Raw genomic sequence first — 15,879 nt, 5'->3', positions numbered from 1 at the left:
GATGTGTACAACATATCGAAACGTTGGGCAGCTGGCTCTTTGAGCTAATATATATATATATATATATATATATATATATATATATATATATATATATATATATATATATATAGATAGATATATATATGTATGTATGTATTAGCTCAAAGAGCATGGTAGTACTCTGTATGTGACACATTTCCAAGCCAGACACCGGCACAGTCTCATGTATAGTAAAATATTCTGCTCAGTGCACTTGAATGGAGATAATAAGCCTCATTTTTCTCATGTATGACATTCTCAAGATTTCCCTAATCCTGGTTATCTGTGGTATCAGACTTTGTTTTTTTTTTTTTTTTTTTTTCTTGCTGGGTGGATCTCCAGTTTAATAAGTGTGCTCTTCTGATGGCGTGCCTGCACTCAGCTGCTAGCTGCAGTGACACTGCAATGGCTGAGGAGCGGCTGCTGCTCATTCTGCAATGAGCTCATTCTCCCAGGAGGGAGCAGGGCTCACAGCACATCACTGGCAAACTGCAGCCTGTGCGTGAAATACGTCCTCAGTCTGTCTCCGCTTCTGCTGGCCTGATTCTTTACTATTGGGGGTGTGTACATGGTAAGCAGATTATCTGGTTTGGTTGATTTTAAATGCTACCCTGGGCTGTTTTTTTGATGACTCATTATCCAGTCCTTGCATTATTCAAGCAATTTGAAATGCAGCATTAGATTTCATGCTGCTGTAATGGATTGTTTTATTTGCAATGTGATGCTTGTTGTGAATGGTAAAGTCCCTTTAAATGTATCTGGTAGGAACAGCCTACAGTTTGTTTTTTTGTAGAATGTATATTACTGCACACAACAAATGGCACTACTTCAAATATTAGAACAGCTCCCCAGATAAAGCAGGCAGACAGCATACATCATAACAGGATCATGGCTTTAAGGTTGGTCTTTGCATTTTTGGTTTTCAGAAAAGAATTACAAAAAAAGATTTTGCATGTTAAATGTTTTAAAAATGTCCATATGATGTTACTGATTTAATCTGAGACGTCTCGTCTGCAGTGCATTGAAAACCTGTTACGGATCCAGGCCTTTCTATGTATTATTATACCTGGCTGAATCAGCTACAGCATCTTCTACTGTAAATATGTTTTAAGCATTAAAACACTTTTTAAACATGATTTTATTTTTGTTGGACAAAACTGTATGTAATACATAATGTTTTTTTTTTTTTAGTTTATTAATTGATAAACAGAAAAACACTGTTTATATATATATATATATATATATATATATATATATATATATATATATATATAGAAAGACAGCATTTGCATGTGTAGGTTAGTAGTTAGCAAATCTTTAACCTGTTACATTCAAGGGAAAGTGTCTGTGTTGCAGCTGTGTTCTCCCTTGCAGTCTATAAGTGTCATTTATTGCCATTAAGCTTCATTTTCTTGCAAATGTATGTAGATTACCACCAAAGTGCAGATGGCAGCCTTGCAAAAGGAAACATTAGACCACAAAACGAGCATGTGTACTGCATTTGAATCATATAAGTAATTAGTCGATCATGTACAATACACATTCATTGCAATGTGTTTATTTTGTGTTCTGTTCAGGACATATTGTTCAGTGTGTTCAGTTTTGTAAGAGTGCATCTCGTACCAAAGCAGGATTTATATGCAAAATGATTTATGTAAAATTATTTTGTTTGTACTGATGAAAGTCTGCATGAAAAGCTATATATACAATTGAGTTTTATTTTTTTTAATATAGAACATGGTCTACCTTTAAATGTTATCTGTCATGTAGAGAGGTTGCATAAGTTTGTATATATTTATATTAATATATTAATATAAATATATACTGTTGAGCAGAAGATCTCAGGGTTGGTACAGAATTCACATTATTGAGATGGGTGGTTGTTCGCTTCTTCAGCAGAAACAAGACTTGAATGTTGCCATTGAGAATTCATCTCATCTGCAGGACAGCTGTAACAGTTAGTCACTCCCAATGAAAGTCACTGAGGAATAATGGAGAAGAATCGCTACAAAAGAACATACATTTAAGTCATATTAAGTCATAGGAATAAAATGGGTGGCTGGTAATGTATCATACCAGTACAGACAGGGTTTAATAATTCACTTAATGGTTATCATCCTAAAGCTGTGATGAGGCTTTTGCACAGTTCTAATTGTGATTCTGCCGACAGCACTACAGTACTGTATTTTTGCAGGGGATCTAAGTAAATGCAAACTCCGATTATCTGGGCAGCAATGTAATGTTTACTTGGTTCAAGCCTGATACAAAGTAAGTATTGCCAGAGACTGTATTGTGTTCCAGTAATGCTGAACATGAAAAACACTTACAGGCCATAGAAAGAGCTGCTTGTCCATCGGAATGGATATTCTGTAGATACTGAGGAGTAAAGTAATGTCAATCTAAATCTGCAGTGTTATATATTGTTGGTACTGTATTGTGAATGTATTCATTTATTCTTGAGCAATATTACAATTTTTTAAAACATTTACAAATATTTAACTAATTTATTTTTAAACATACAATAGGTACCGTCTTATTGGTCTTTAGTTAGAATGAACTTTTTAGAAAGCCTATAGCAATGGCACTCACTTGTGGTTGTCTAATCCAGTGGTTCTCAAACTTTTTGGGCCCGTCTGTGGTACTTGAGTGTGCCTCTGGGTTTCTGATTCCATCATCAATTCCAGAGTTTTTAAATCCATTGATGGAAATGTCCAGTCTACTTTTAATTTTTTCAAGCAAGTTGGCTTCATCACTACCATTCTCATATCCACTTTGATATCTGACACATTATTCCTCTTGTCCAGCGCTTCTTTAACATGTACTGTATACCAGTCTGACAGATGGCGGGATCGCTATGAGTACTTTATGCAACCCTCTGATTGGTGGAAGTGTTATTGACGATCCAATCAAAATAGCCAATAAAGCCCAAATAAAGTATTCGCCCATTATTCGGTATAGCCTAGGTTAAGATGTGTGCTGTAATGGAAAAAAAAACAAAAAAAAACCCTGAACCTTCTAACCCCGCCCCCAGGATACAGTCTGCGGCCCCCAGTTTGAGAACAACTGGTGTAGTCCATTCTAATCCAGGACCTAGTTCCATCCAGGTCCTTAAATACTTAATTGAACACTTAGGTTAATTAAACTATGAAAGTTAATTGGAAAAAAGCTGAATTCTCAATTGGGCATGCCTGGAACAATATTGGAGTATTTTAACTAAAACATTATAAAAGATGAATATTAAATATGCATATTATAAGATGCATTTTTTTTCAATACTAATAGTACAACTATAAGAACAAAATTAACAATTTCTAATAAGTTGTTAATGCAATAGTTATAATAAATATCTGATAATAATTTCACTGTTTGAAATAGCATTAGATTGAACAAAAATGAAGATAAAAGGAACATAATTAATTTCGAGTTACATTCTATTAACTGAAGCTCAGAATAAATACAGCAGCAGGAACCTCCTTCCTGTGCAACAAGGAAGAGCAGAAGCCATTACTCTGTGGTATGCAAGCATGTCATGTGACACTCTGATTGATGTTGGGTTACAGCTTGGATTTGTTATCGGCAACACAGAGCATACATTAGCACTGGAGGAGATGCAGATGAGAGCACTGGAATTTTAGACTATGGCATGTGTGGACCTATGCCATGTCATACATTGGCTTGTGTGTGATTATATCAAAATCAAAATAATAATAATAATAATAATAATAATAATAATAATAATAATAATAATAATAATAATAGATTTAGGATAGTGGGTCAGTTAGCCCATATCAGACAATTATTGCTTTATTTTGAACCGCCTCAAAATAGATGGTTTTAAATTGGTTTAAAACTGCTTCTGTAGTTACCTTGATCAAATAATGCCTTTTTTACACATTATAGTCTATTTTAATGACACCCTGCCTCCCCTCCACTACTTAACACATTTCAGAACAGCCGTATATATCAAGTTGGGTACATAGATGGTTTAATCTCAGTTTGTTAAAAAAAGATTATATATAGGCAAGCTATAGAACAACAATATAGCTATTACTTTTCACAGGCACTGTATCCATTAGACTGTTGTCATATATGATATATACCATAATATTTTAAACATAAAAAAGTTACTTTAGAATGCACAATAAACATACAGTATAACCAGTTCTTATTCTAAAAAAAAAAGAGGTTTTGCCTTTATTTTGCATTATGTTTAACCTACTGGAATTACAATGTTAAATGCATAATGAAACCACAAAAATAGTGATTGTCATTTTAATATTTAGCATATGATTGACTTTTCACGCTTCTAAATTAAGGGTGTCAATCAATGTGTTTTAATATGGTCAAGATTTATTTTTAAATTATTACAGTTAGTTTCAAATAATTAGTTTTATTACCAAACCACTTTTTTTCTAAATGGAAGACTATTGACTATCAAAGAATATGGTTAGGCTTGACTGAATACATTTTTATTTATTAGCTCTTTACGTTAGAGATCATTATACTCGATTGAGACAGACTACTATTAATACTGTTCACAATTTCTGTGGCAATGACAGCTTTTATGAGAAAAATGTACTATAAACTAGATGTTTGAAGGTGTGTGGGTGTGTATGAACATAGTGAATATGATGCAACTAACAAACTTCTCACTGCTGCTGTGGGAAAACCATTCAGTAATGAAGCTTGTCAGGTGGAGGCACCAAATGATAGTCATGGGTTATAGTGTAAACTAACTGACATCTATATGTGTTATTGTGTTACCTTCTTAATATTACCACCTGATACCATCTTATAGACCCTTGCAGAGGCCAGCTTCATATACTGTGTGAAGTGTTGTGGAAACTCCTCCAACAACATTTTTATAGACAGTTTGAGAGCTTGTCAAACGGCATGTCATGGTTATGTATTTTTTTTTTTAACTTCACATTAGTGTTAGAGTAGCGTGAATTTACAGTCTACAAAAAGTAGACTGTAAAAAAATATGTACTTCGTATTTATGTTTTTTTAGACCAACAACAAATATTTGGTTATATATCCATGCTTTGCTTTGTTTGTTTTGCACATTTTTTTTTTTTTTTGCATTTTGGTGCAATAACCTGATATGGATCAAATGTCCTGGAGGTGCATCAATGCAACATTAAAGCAAAGCGTCAGGTGTACTGCTCAAATCTGGCATTATATTGCACCAGCAGTGAAATGGTAGAAGAATTTAAAGGTAAAAAGAAATGCTAAAAGGAACAAGACCTTAGCCTGTACAACCCAATCAGTAGAGTCAGCACTAATCCCCCAAGCCCTGCATTTTAAAATGAAAGTACTGCAGTTGTTGCAGAAATCAAAATGAATGCAAGAGTGTCATCAATTACATTTAAATCGAATTGTACTCTTAATGTGATAGATAATTATCAAGAAACAATAGCTCAGGCCTAGTCGAATATAAAGGGGTGTTAGGAAGGAATCTGAAAAAAAAACACAACCTTGTAATCAGTTATTGAAATCATTTGCCATTGAATTAGATGTACAGTAGTTATTTATACACATAGCTTGCGTAAACTTTACTTATCACATTAAATAATGATATTCATTTTGTTCTAACTGTTGGCTTTCTGGCAATTAAACAAATACACCTAAAGAAATTGTGGCATAACTAAATACTGCTGACATTATAATCTTTTAAAAAAGGACCCTCACTGAGATGTTACCGTATATGTTTCTACTAGCACAAATAGACCACCCAAGTTCTACCCAGACCCTACCCTGATTCTGAGATCTGACATCAAGGCTGTGTATGGCTGCAGGCTAATAATGGTAAAATGACATCCAAGTTTAGGCTATACTTTATAGCTAACTTTAAAAGATAACCCTATTCAGAATTGTAGCGCACTAGTAAAAAAACTGCAAAAACAAGTTCTTTTTAGATGTTACCAATAATGTGCAACCCACAGTCTACTCCACTTTTTTTTCTTGTCAAAGGTCAGGGTTTCAAAGAGAAAAGTGACATCTGCTATATGTAGAGGGATGGTTACACCCCACTCACATGACTGACAATATATTGAGAATTTATTACAAATTGCCCCTGCCAAGATAAAATGTCAGGTCTATTGCACCCAAGATTTAAGTTCTCAATAACACTCAGAAAAGCTTATACGTTTGATTGTTTATACAATTTAGTAATTTAAATAGGTCATTTACTTAAGTAAAAATCTAACGTGAGTCTAAATTAACCATTAAGACATCACTGGGAACTTGCTAGACAATGTATTTTGCATAGGGAAACTTATCCCTGTAACAAGTAGAACAACAACTAAATAAAATATAATTAGATAATTGATGTAACATCCTGATTACCCCTGTGTACCCAGCCGCTGTAAAACTACAGAAAGAGGGATTTTATTTTCCCAGCTAGATAAATATACAAAGTCTTGGATCGTTTATGTTCAGTGCTAGTGTTGTAGTTAGGGGCTCTTTAAAAAAATCATATTACTGTATTGTCATATTGTTATATTTTGACTTAAGTATAAAATTCTACATTTCTTCAGCATTACAATATACAATTGGCCATCCATCTACTCCCTTATTTTGTTCTAGTTAAGTTAAGCCATATTTCAAAGAGGAGTTGATCTTAATCATGTTTCATATGTGGGATGAGATTAATCTATATGAACAGTATATTGATTAATTATGGCATTTGTTGCTAAATATATGTTCATTCAGTGCTATAATGTCAGCAGTTTGTTCTGAAAGTGAATAATGGAGTAAATGTGACAAATGACTTGTATTGGGTGGGGCTGTAGAAATAATAACAGTTATTAGGCAGTGTGGGCTTGTGTGATATATCAGCTGTGCTGTTTCATTACAATGATCATATTTCTTAGCAAGCCTTTAATTAAGAATGTTTTATTCATTATTTTGGTATCATTAATATACAGGAGCTGTATCTCAAGTTTACAAATATTTATATCTTTATTTTAGGCCTTTTTGGGGGTGGATTTTAATATGGCTACCCTGGTTGGTGTAAAAACCTTGTCCTATTCAATACTATAAGAAGTCTCTTGTACAGCCTTTTCTGTGGTCACACGTTTCCTTTATTTATAAATTAAAAGTCAAAGCAGGTGTAAATTAAACACAACACTGATTAAATTTCTGAATTTGCACCTTTAGTGCTTAATATGCAGATCCAATCGCATGACCTTTCAAGTGACATTATCACACAGCTGAACGCTTGCCAGTAAACATACTGTGTGTATATATACTGTATATATATATATATATATATATATATATATATATATATATATATATATATATATATATACCAGGAATATACTGTATATAAAGACAGGATTTACTTGTTTTAAGTGAATCTGTTCTATGCTGTAGTGACAGTTTTTCACAGACATATTTCAGAGACTTCCAGTTAAAACTACTAATTTTAGTCTTCTTCTCAGTACTAGTGTATATGTTATGATTGAGTGTCTAAAGTTACACATGCATATTCAATGAAACTGTGTGAACTGCCTGTGAACTTTAATGATCACAGAAAGCAGTTCAAGTGTTTGCATGTGGGTTTCTGTTTCACAAAAATAAATGCCAGTACAGTGTGTTGCACCAGTGGATTCAACTTTTAGATAAGAAGATTGTGTTTGTATCAAAGCTTTGCTAACCAGGCTGGGATCCAAATTCACAGAGGCCAGGTCTTGCAGTCAGGACAGGGAAGTCCTGAATGCAGTTGAATGATGATTAAAAGCTGACATTCATTGACACTCTTCTAAGCTTTAAAGGACTTGTAGTATAAAATATATATATATTCAAGAATACAATTTCTTTCTTGCCTGCACTGTATTGTATATGAAGTCCAGACTCATCCTGTGGGTTTTGCCAAAACACACATTTTCTTTCTAGAGAAACTGAATGGATTAGGGGACATTTCTGATTGTTTTACATAACACATTGGCATTAAGCTACAGTCATGCCATCTGGAATACAAATGAATGCTATGCAATATCCTTCGTCCCAAAAAATATAGTGCCAATGTGATTAGAATATAATATATTTATTTTAAGTTTAAATAGAAACTTGATTAAAACAGCAAAGATCTTCTAGTTACGTACACCACATGTATAAAGGCCAGCTTTTGTTTTTTATAAAACACAATAGGCACACTTACAGTATATGCCCTTTAATTAACCTTTCATTTGTTTCATACTAATTTTGTAACATTAACAGTGTTAAGACTTTGATGAATCCCTGTGTCTTAATATATAATTTGTGATAAATTGCATACTATATAATGAAAGATTGCTGTCATCTGTTTCAATATACTGTAAGCCTATTTAAGCAGGACTGTGTTCTCTTGGGTGTCTGCTGTTTTGTTCATACACCTTCATCCTCTAGTTTCAGTTGTTGGATCCAAGAACATTTGATAATGCATTCAGTGACCTTCTCAGATATTCTCCAGTACTTTTCATATTATATCCTGAAATGGCAGAGATGTGTGCAATGCTGCACATTGGATTCATTTGCATTACATGAAAACGCAATATTAGATTGTTTACCAGCAGTACAGAAATGGTATCTGCTCATTTTGAGGCATGCTAATGTTAACTACATTTGCATCGATCTCAATGATAAATTCCCAGACAGGGTCACAGAACAGAAGTCATTGTATGGGCTTTCTGATAAACACAACAAAACTTACATGGCATTCCTACACTAGCAGGGCTTTTCAATTAAATATATCAATTGTGGCCGCATTAGACAGCAAGTAACCTTTACTGATGTCTCCTCTTAGAAAAGAAAGACAGACTTGGAAAGTTAGTTCCCTTCGGTACAAAAAGTCATTGATGTTGGACGAATAATAAGTAGTATTATACCTGCAAAAAAAAATATATACCAACATTTTAAATCCTGCTGCAGATTTTCAGACATAAAATATATGCATTCATAATACATTTCCAAGAGAACATGTCACTGCACTTTCTGAGAATCATTCACCATTTCTACCAATGCAGTACTCTAACTACCATGGTGCTTGGTGTAGACTGGTAAAGGGACCAGGTGTTCAGTATAGGAATCTGGATTGGGGAAGACTGTTCAGAATGAAATAGCATCCCCTGTAGTGCAAGTTCCAACACACCCTGATTATGGAACATCTGTGTGGTCAACAGTGAGCACCATTACAATTGTTTTATTTATGCATTTCGTCTAAATTTCAGTCACAAATGTTACAGCTAATGACTGGCTTTATTACTAATTTATAGCCTGTACAATGCACAGTATAATTTTGTCGAAATAGATAATTTAAAAAAACACTGATATATTCCTCTTCTTATCTTCTCAGATCAGATTGATGACACTGTTGAACCTGCTAATCCACTGGTAAATTGTTTCCTTTGGTTGGTCAGGTTTTCAATTAGAAAGGGTTACTGGGATAGACAGAGGTCAAGGTACTAGCACATAATGTAAGTAGGTTGAAATCGTCTGATTTAGTATTCTGTTGAAGACCTACATACTAAGTATGTATGACACTAGATTGTGTTTTAGGGTTAGGCTTGGTGAGTGTAATAAGCAAACAATTCAAGTAAATGAACCAACCAATAAAACCTTACTAGTATATTCCGATACTGTACATGTGAACAGAACAAAGATTTCATTTACTAGTAATCTTGTACTCAATATTTTTTGTTGATGTTTTTCTACTCAATTTATATATATATATATATATATATATATATATATATATATATATATATATATATATATATATATATATATATATATACATCTGTTTGTTTTGTGATTTAGTTGGTACATCTTCTATCTTTCCAATTAAAATTCACGGACAGTTCTCAGACAGAACTTGGTGATCACTCCGCCAGCGACCTTTTACCTTCTACCTCGTAACTCGTTTTCTATCACATAACTGTCTGCTTGCACTGAGCCATTTGGATTCATTTCAAAGCCACATTGATTGTCTGTGGTATAAAATGTGTTGCAATTAGTGAGCAGACTTTCCTAACCGCTAGTACCACATATACTGTATATAAAACCACTGCACTCATTAGCATGTCCATAGGTAGTTGATTGCTAATCCCTGTGATTTTACCCCTGCTGTGTTTTAGGTGGGAAAGAAAATGTAGATGAAAAGCAGCAGGGAAGAGAAACCTCAAGCCTCAGAACGGAGGGCTCTCTCTGCTGGGGATCACACCATCTCACAATGTCAAAGAAGGGTGCAGGCAGCCGAGCTAAGGGAGACAAACCTGATGCCTTAGCCGCTTTACAAGCTGCCAATGAAGAGCTCAGGGCCAAACTGACAGACATTCAAATCGAACTCCAGCAAGAAAAGAGTAAGGTGCGCATCTTTTTCTTTTTTATTCCACTCTGCTTACTAAAGACGTAGCTCTGCTTTGATCTGCTGACGTACCACCTGTTATAAGCCAGACTTTCTGTTTGCTTTAAAGTTGATGGTGAAGGATAAAAGACCAACTAAACTAAATTATACTGGAAATGTACAGACCTCCTTAAAGAAAGTATGTTTTTATAATCTCTAGTGCAAGATTAAATTGTGTAAATCTTTTCAAAGGTTTAAATGTCATCCTTAGCTACCGTCACAAGCCAGGACATGCTTTACAGATGCTGTGATCCCTCTCAATCTTATGACAACAGATACTCCCATGGGAACAGAATATACATGGCATCCATCACCGAGGAGACCGTTTAGGGTTTGAAATGGATTATCTTCACTGTCACTGTCAAAATAATCAATTGTTATCAAGATAGTTATTGTTAAAGTTTAAGGTCGCCTCATAGACATAGCAATGTTGACAACACTGAAGTCCAATTGATCCTCACTGCAGCTATTACAGAATGGCTACTTTAGACACACTAAGCCAGTCCTCAGCCTTTCAAAATGATATCCAGGCGTGACAAAGGAGCTTGATATTGGTGATGCAGGTCTATCACGAGCCTGTCTGTCTACAGCTGGCACATTGTTTTGTTTAACAAGCCCGCTTTGCTATCTGCTTTATAAATTAAAGGCTTTCCACATTCCAATACCTATGCCCTTATCATACACAGCCCCCAAAGACTTTATGTGCAGAACTGTATTGAACTATACTCTCGTTTGGATGGAAGTGGGATTTATGTTCGTATTTGTGACAGTGGAAAAATACATACCTGTGCAGTGCTCCCTGATTATTATTATTGCAATTCGATAATTCACGGATTTGTTTAATTCACGCCACCGCCATGTTGACAGTAAATTGGCTTCACCAATTCACTGTTTTCATTGTTTGTCTTTTTTTCTTTTACAAAAAGTATTTTATACTACCAGAAACGCAAACAGTCCTGGTTCGGAACACTGTCATTTTGGGCCTCTACCAAAACAGAAAAGTAATTTACTCTAAACAAATCTGTACATTTTTACTGAGTATACTGATATTAAGAAGATATTGTATTATCCCAATATTACATGAGCAATGCGGTGTTATAAACCCCATTCGGGGGTTATTTAGCAATCCTCATTTGTGAAATAACTATAGTATTCTGTGATCATTCGTGGTGTATGCTCTGTGCAATGGTAAAGAAAATCTCACATGCAATAGGTCAATACATATAATGGATCACTGAAGACTCTAGATGTCGATTATGGAAGAGTTTACACTGTAGCAATATGGTCAATTACTTGTTACATCCATTGTTCTGTTATACCAGCAAATAGCATTAGGTTATACTAGTGTATTAAATACATTTTATATACACCGCCCGCTTTTCAATCATGCTGTGAAGAAGAAATGTTCACGTGTCCTAATGTAATGTTCCATTGAAAAATAATCTTTAAGTAAGACCATTATTTTTTAATTGACGGCAAGTATATGTTAGTTCAGTTGAATTACACCACTTATTAAGTATACAATATGTTGATCACAAATTAAGTTTTATTGGCTACATTTTAATTGATGTCATCATAATGTAGCACAGATACCGTAAGGTTAGATACAACTTTTCAACATCACTTTTTTTCCACCCTCAAGAGGAATATTAACACATGTAGTAATTAACATGAATACTAAATTGAAATATCCTGCAATACTCACAATCAGTTGCAGTGTGTTTTGGAACCCTGTTTGTTTGGTTAGCAGTTAGCAGAGGATTACATTCTAGGCTTGTTTAGAGTCACTCCTTCATGCATGCAATCACAATGAATTTGTCCAAGATCAATATGTTATGATTATAACATATTGATCAAGAACACATTTGTAACATTTACAGTTACGTCCCTAAGGGTTTAGACACTTGCATTGCTGCGCAGCACCTCAACAGAGCAACTTGTTTTGTATTCAGTAGACATCCTGGGCAGATTCCCTGTGGCAATAGACAAACTGCAGAGGCTGAATCAGATTAATATTCACAAGCTGTTTCTTGAGGCTCCAAAGCAAAATCTTGAATAAAATCTTAATAAAATATAGATGTGAAACTGATACTTTACCTAAACTATACCTGCCTAAATTGTAGTACATATACAGGGGTGATTAAATATGTACTTTGTTGTCATCTGTTGGTGAGCTAGAAGAGGCTGACGCACAGCACATTTGATCAAAAGCACTGCTGATATCCATGATTTACAACCATTTTGTGACAAGTTGCTGTAATATTTCAATGCACAGTGACAAGCAATCGAAACTCCCTAGAACTGCAGAGCGTTCCAGGACTAAATTAGAACTCTGATAACAGGGGTAACAAAGAGTGATGCTGGAAATAAGCAAGTAAAGTCACACAAGCCAGTACTAGCTTCATATCAGACTCTGAAGATTTTATATGGCATTTTTTTTACATTAATTCTCTCTTTTTTTTTTTTTAGACATTTGAAAATCTATTGTTTCCACTGTATATATGAAATAATCCTGGTAAAACGAACAAATGTTTTTTAATGGAATGATGGGGAAGGATTTACAATCTACTGTATTTCCTTCTTATTTTTTAACATGAACAACCTTATCACAAGTTCCTTTTTATTATTATTATTATTATTATTATTATTATTATTATTATTATTATTATTATTATTATTATTTATTTCTTAGCAGACACCCTTATCCAGGGAGACTTACAGTTGTAAACAAAAACACATTTCAAGAATCACAGTACAAATATTAATACAATTAAGAGCAAGATAAAATACAATGACTTCGGTTCTGCGATTTCCTTCCTTTTTTAATTAACTTTTATTCAGGGTAGTCACTTTATTCATACACTATAGATTAAAGGAAAAGTCTGTTAGCAGCTAAGCTTAGACCTCAACTTCTAATTAAAGTTTCAGTGAAACTCCAGGCTCCAGAATTTAAATATAGGTTTAAGCAATATAGCCACTTATTCATGAATGCTGTATAATCAATCCCTTGGAGCATTGTAACAAAATGCAGTAAAAATGATAAGGAATTCATGAAACACAAACACAAAGGGATGAATTTGACATATGGTGTTCCCCGCTGCTGAATTATTCTTTATTTTATTGTTCTAATCCTATTTAATCATAAGAACTTAGAACTAAATACTGTATCAGAAAGATGTATTTTAATATTGTTATGATTGTTTGTACCAGCATTACAACAACAGCCCCAAACAGCAATGTTAAGATTAAAAACATTTTTAGAACTGAAACTGTAAATGTATTCTGGGCAGGCAACAAGTAGGAAGCAATACAAGTACAGAATGGATAGAGGGATTGGCTGTTAACTTACAAAGTAAAGACCCTGTATTGCTTCTACATTTTTTTCTACATTGTTTTTACACATTGCAACTCTTGACATGAGATACGCACCATTGTGTGTATATACTAGCTTGACAATGTGTAACTTCATGTGTACATCTACAGAACTCAGTTGAACTGGTTGAGACAAATGCCATATTATTGATATATATTTTATATGTACAAAATGAAAGGTTTAGTGGAATATACGTGGATGTTTACAGAACATTGAGTTTCTTAATGTGTTTCATGATCAAAACTAAACATGTATTATGTTGGACTGATTTCACAGTTCTGGATCTGCACCACCCTGTATCCCAATACACTGGTTCTTAGCGTAGACCTCATGATACTGTGTGAAAGATCCTAACACTGAACCATGTAGTAACTGAAGCAGTAACTGTATTTCAGCCATGTTCACACTGCCAATTTGTGAAAGGCCACCTAAGCCCTACAATTTAGGCACAGTGCATACATACATGAAAAATAACTTAGAAACAACTCCTGTTATGTCAGACTATATTTCTAAATGTTTTTTTTTGTTTTTTTTTTTTCCTGGAGAGGATCCAGGTTAAGTCAGAAATAGAAATGCATACCATTTACGCAAAGATAGTATCAAAAGTGGCAGATAAAAGATGAAATGAATAAGGGTGAGAAGACTCACTTTATAAAAGAGAAGCATATAGGCTCTGCTTGAGAGATGTTCCATTTAGATGTAGATCAGATGTGTTACACTTCACAAGATGCATTCACAAGACTGAGATGCAGAATTCTATAGACATGACAGATGTTAAATATCAGTAAAAGTATGCCAGGTACCGTACTTGAAATTGCTTTTTTAGTTTTAGTCTTCTGGTCATTTTCATATATATAACTGCAGGTCATAATTTTTTTAACATGGCTATGTACATAAATGCACTTGGCATGCTTATTATGATGTTTAATTTTTTTAGGTGAGCAAGTTGGAAAGAGAGAAAACACAGGAAGTGAAGCACGAGCAACACAAGTCCACAGTGGTCGTGACGGAACTCAAAGCCAAACTTCACGAAGAGAAAATGAAGGAGCTGTACTCTGTGAGAGAGACGCTGTTAAGGCAGCATGAATCCGAGCTTCTCCGGGTCATCAAAATCAAGGACAGCGAGATCCAGCGGCTGCAGGCCCTTGTCAATGCCTTACGTGATGGAACCACTGACAAGGTGAAAACGGTCCTGTTCACCGAGGCTAAGGAGGAAGCCAAGAAGGTGTTTGAGTTTGAGAAGATTCGAATGCAGCAGGAGATTTCTGAGCTCAAGGGAGTTAAGAAACAAATGGAGGAGACTTTAACTCTGGCTATTCAAGCTGACAAAATGAAGGCTGTAGAGATAAGGAGTGTCCACCATCTGCACCAGGAGGAGATTTCCAGAATCAAAAGGGAATGTGAAAGGGAAATCCGGAGACTGGTATGTGTTGATTTCTTTACTTTTATTTATTAATGTACTTTAGTAGGTTGTGTTTTTCAGATAACATTAGATACGATTACTCATCCCTCCCCCACTCACTTTTAAATGCACTGTAGTATTGCACAAGCCAGGCTAATGACCCATCCCTTAAATACAATAAAGATGGCTTTATTTCAAGAATAATGCAGCCCTCAATGCTTGCCTACAGCTGTTAGATGTTCCAGTGGCAAACTCTGCTTAGCCACTCATGTGATGTATTGACTTGCTGGCAGAACTGGACAAAAAGTGCTGTGTTGAATTTCAATGTAAGAGTGTGTGTGTTCAATGGAGAGAGGTGGTAATCTTCCAATTGTATGTCCATACAGTAACAGTGTTGATTTGAAAAACAAATTGATAATTGTACGTATTGTATTAAAGTATTGAAGTAGATCAATAGGGGAATAGCCCAGTGATTGCAGAAGAATGCTTAATAATATACATCTTTCTTTACCTCACTTCTCTACTTATTCAGCTGATTGCTTCAACTGTTCTTAGAAAAGCTGACAAAACGTGGTTACTTGTGGCTAATCAAATGTAGTAGGTTTTAGAGTAGGTCAAGTTTAAGTCCAAGAATTAGTTATGTCTGCTCTGAAGTATTATTGTAACTTCTGCAGTACGTATTGATTTGCTTTT

General features: G+C 34.5%; 1 protein-coding gene across 21 annotated transcripts in view; it reads left to right on the top strand.

The window, feature by feature from the left end:
• The first annotated feature begins 484 nt into the window (after positions 1 to 484).
• The window catches only part of LOC117415239 (janus kinase and microtubule-interacting protein 3), a 40,924-nt gene continuing 25,529 nt past the window's right edge, over positions 485 to 15,879 (top strand). For 6 of the 21 annotated variants that reach the window (XM_059026163.1, XM_059026161.1, XM_059026158.1 and 3 more), the window contains exons 1-4: positions 494 to 592; positions 9,362 to 9,399; positions 10,143 to 10,372; positions 14,722 to 15,207. In XM_059026163.1, the coding sequence (XP_058882146.1) occupies positions 10,238 to 10,372; positions 14,722 to 15,207 (621 nt within the window). In that variant the 5' untranslated portion in view covers positions 494 to 592; positions 9,362 to 9,399; positions 10,143 to 10,237. Of the gene's footprint in view, positions 593 to 675; positions 921 to 9,361; positions 9,400 to 10,142; positions 10,373 to 14,721; positions 15,208 to 15,879 lie in introns of those variants that run through there. The other 15 variants (XM_059026165.1, XM_059026164.1, XM_059026171.1 and 12 more) reach the window with 7 other exon arrangements.

The sequence above is a fragment of the Acipenser ruthenus genome, chromosome 7 (genome assembly GCF_902713425.1).
Source record: "Acipenser ruthenus chromosome 7, fAciRut3.2 maternal haplotype, whole genome shotgun sequence".
NCBI lineage: Eukaryota > Metazoa > Chordata > Actinopteri > Acipenseriformes > Acipenseridae > Acipenser > Acipenser ruthenus.
This window is presented reverse-complemented; position numbering and strand designations above follow the sequence as displayed.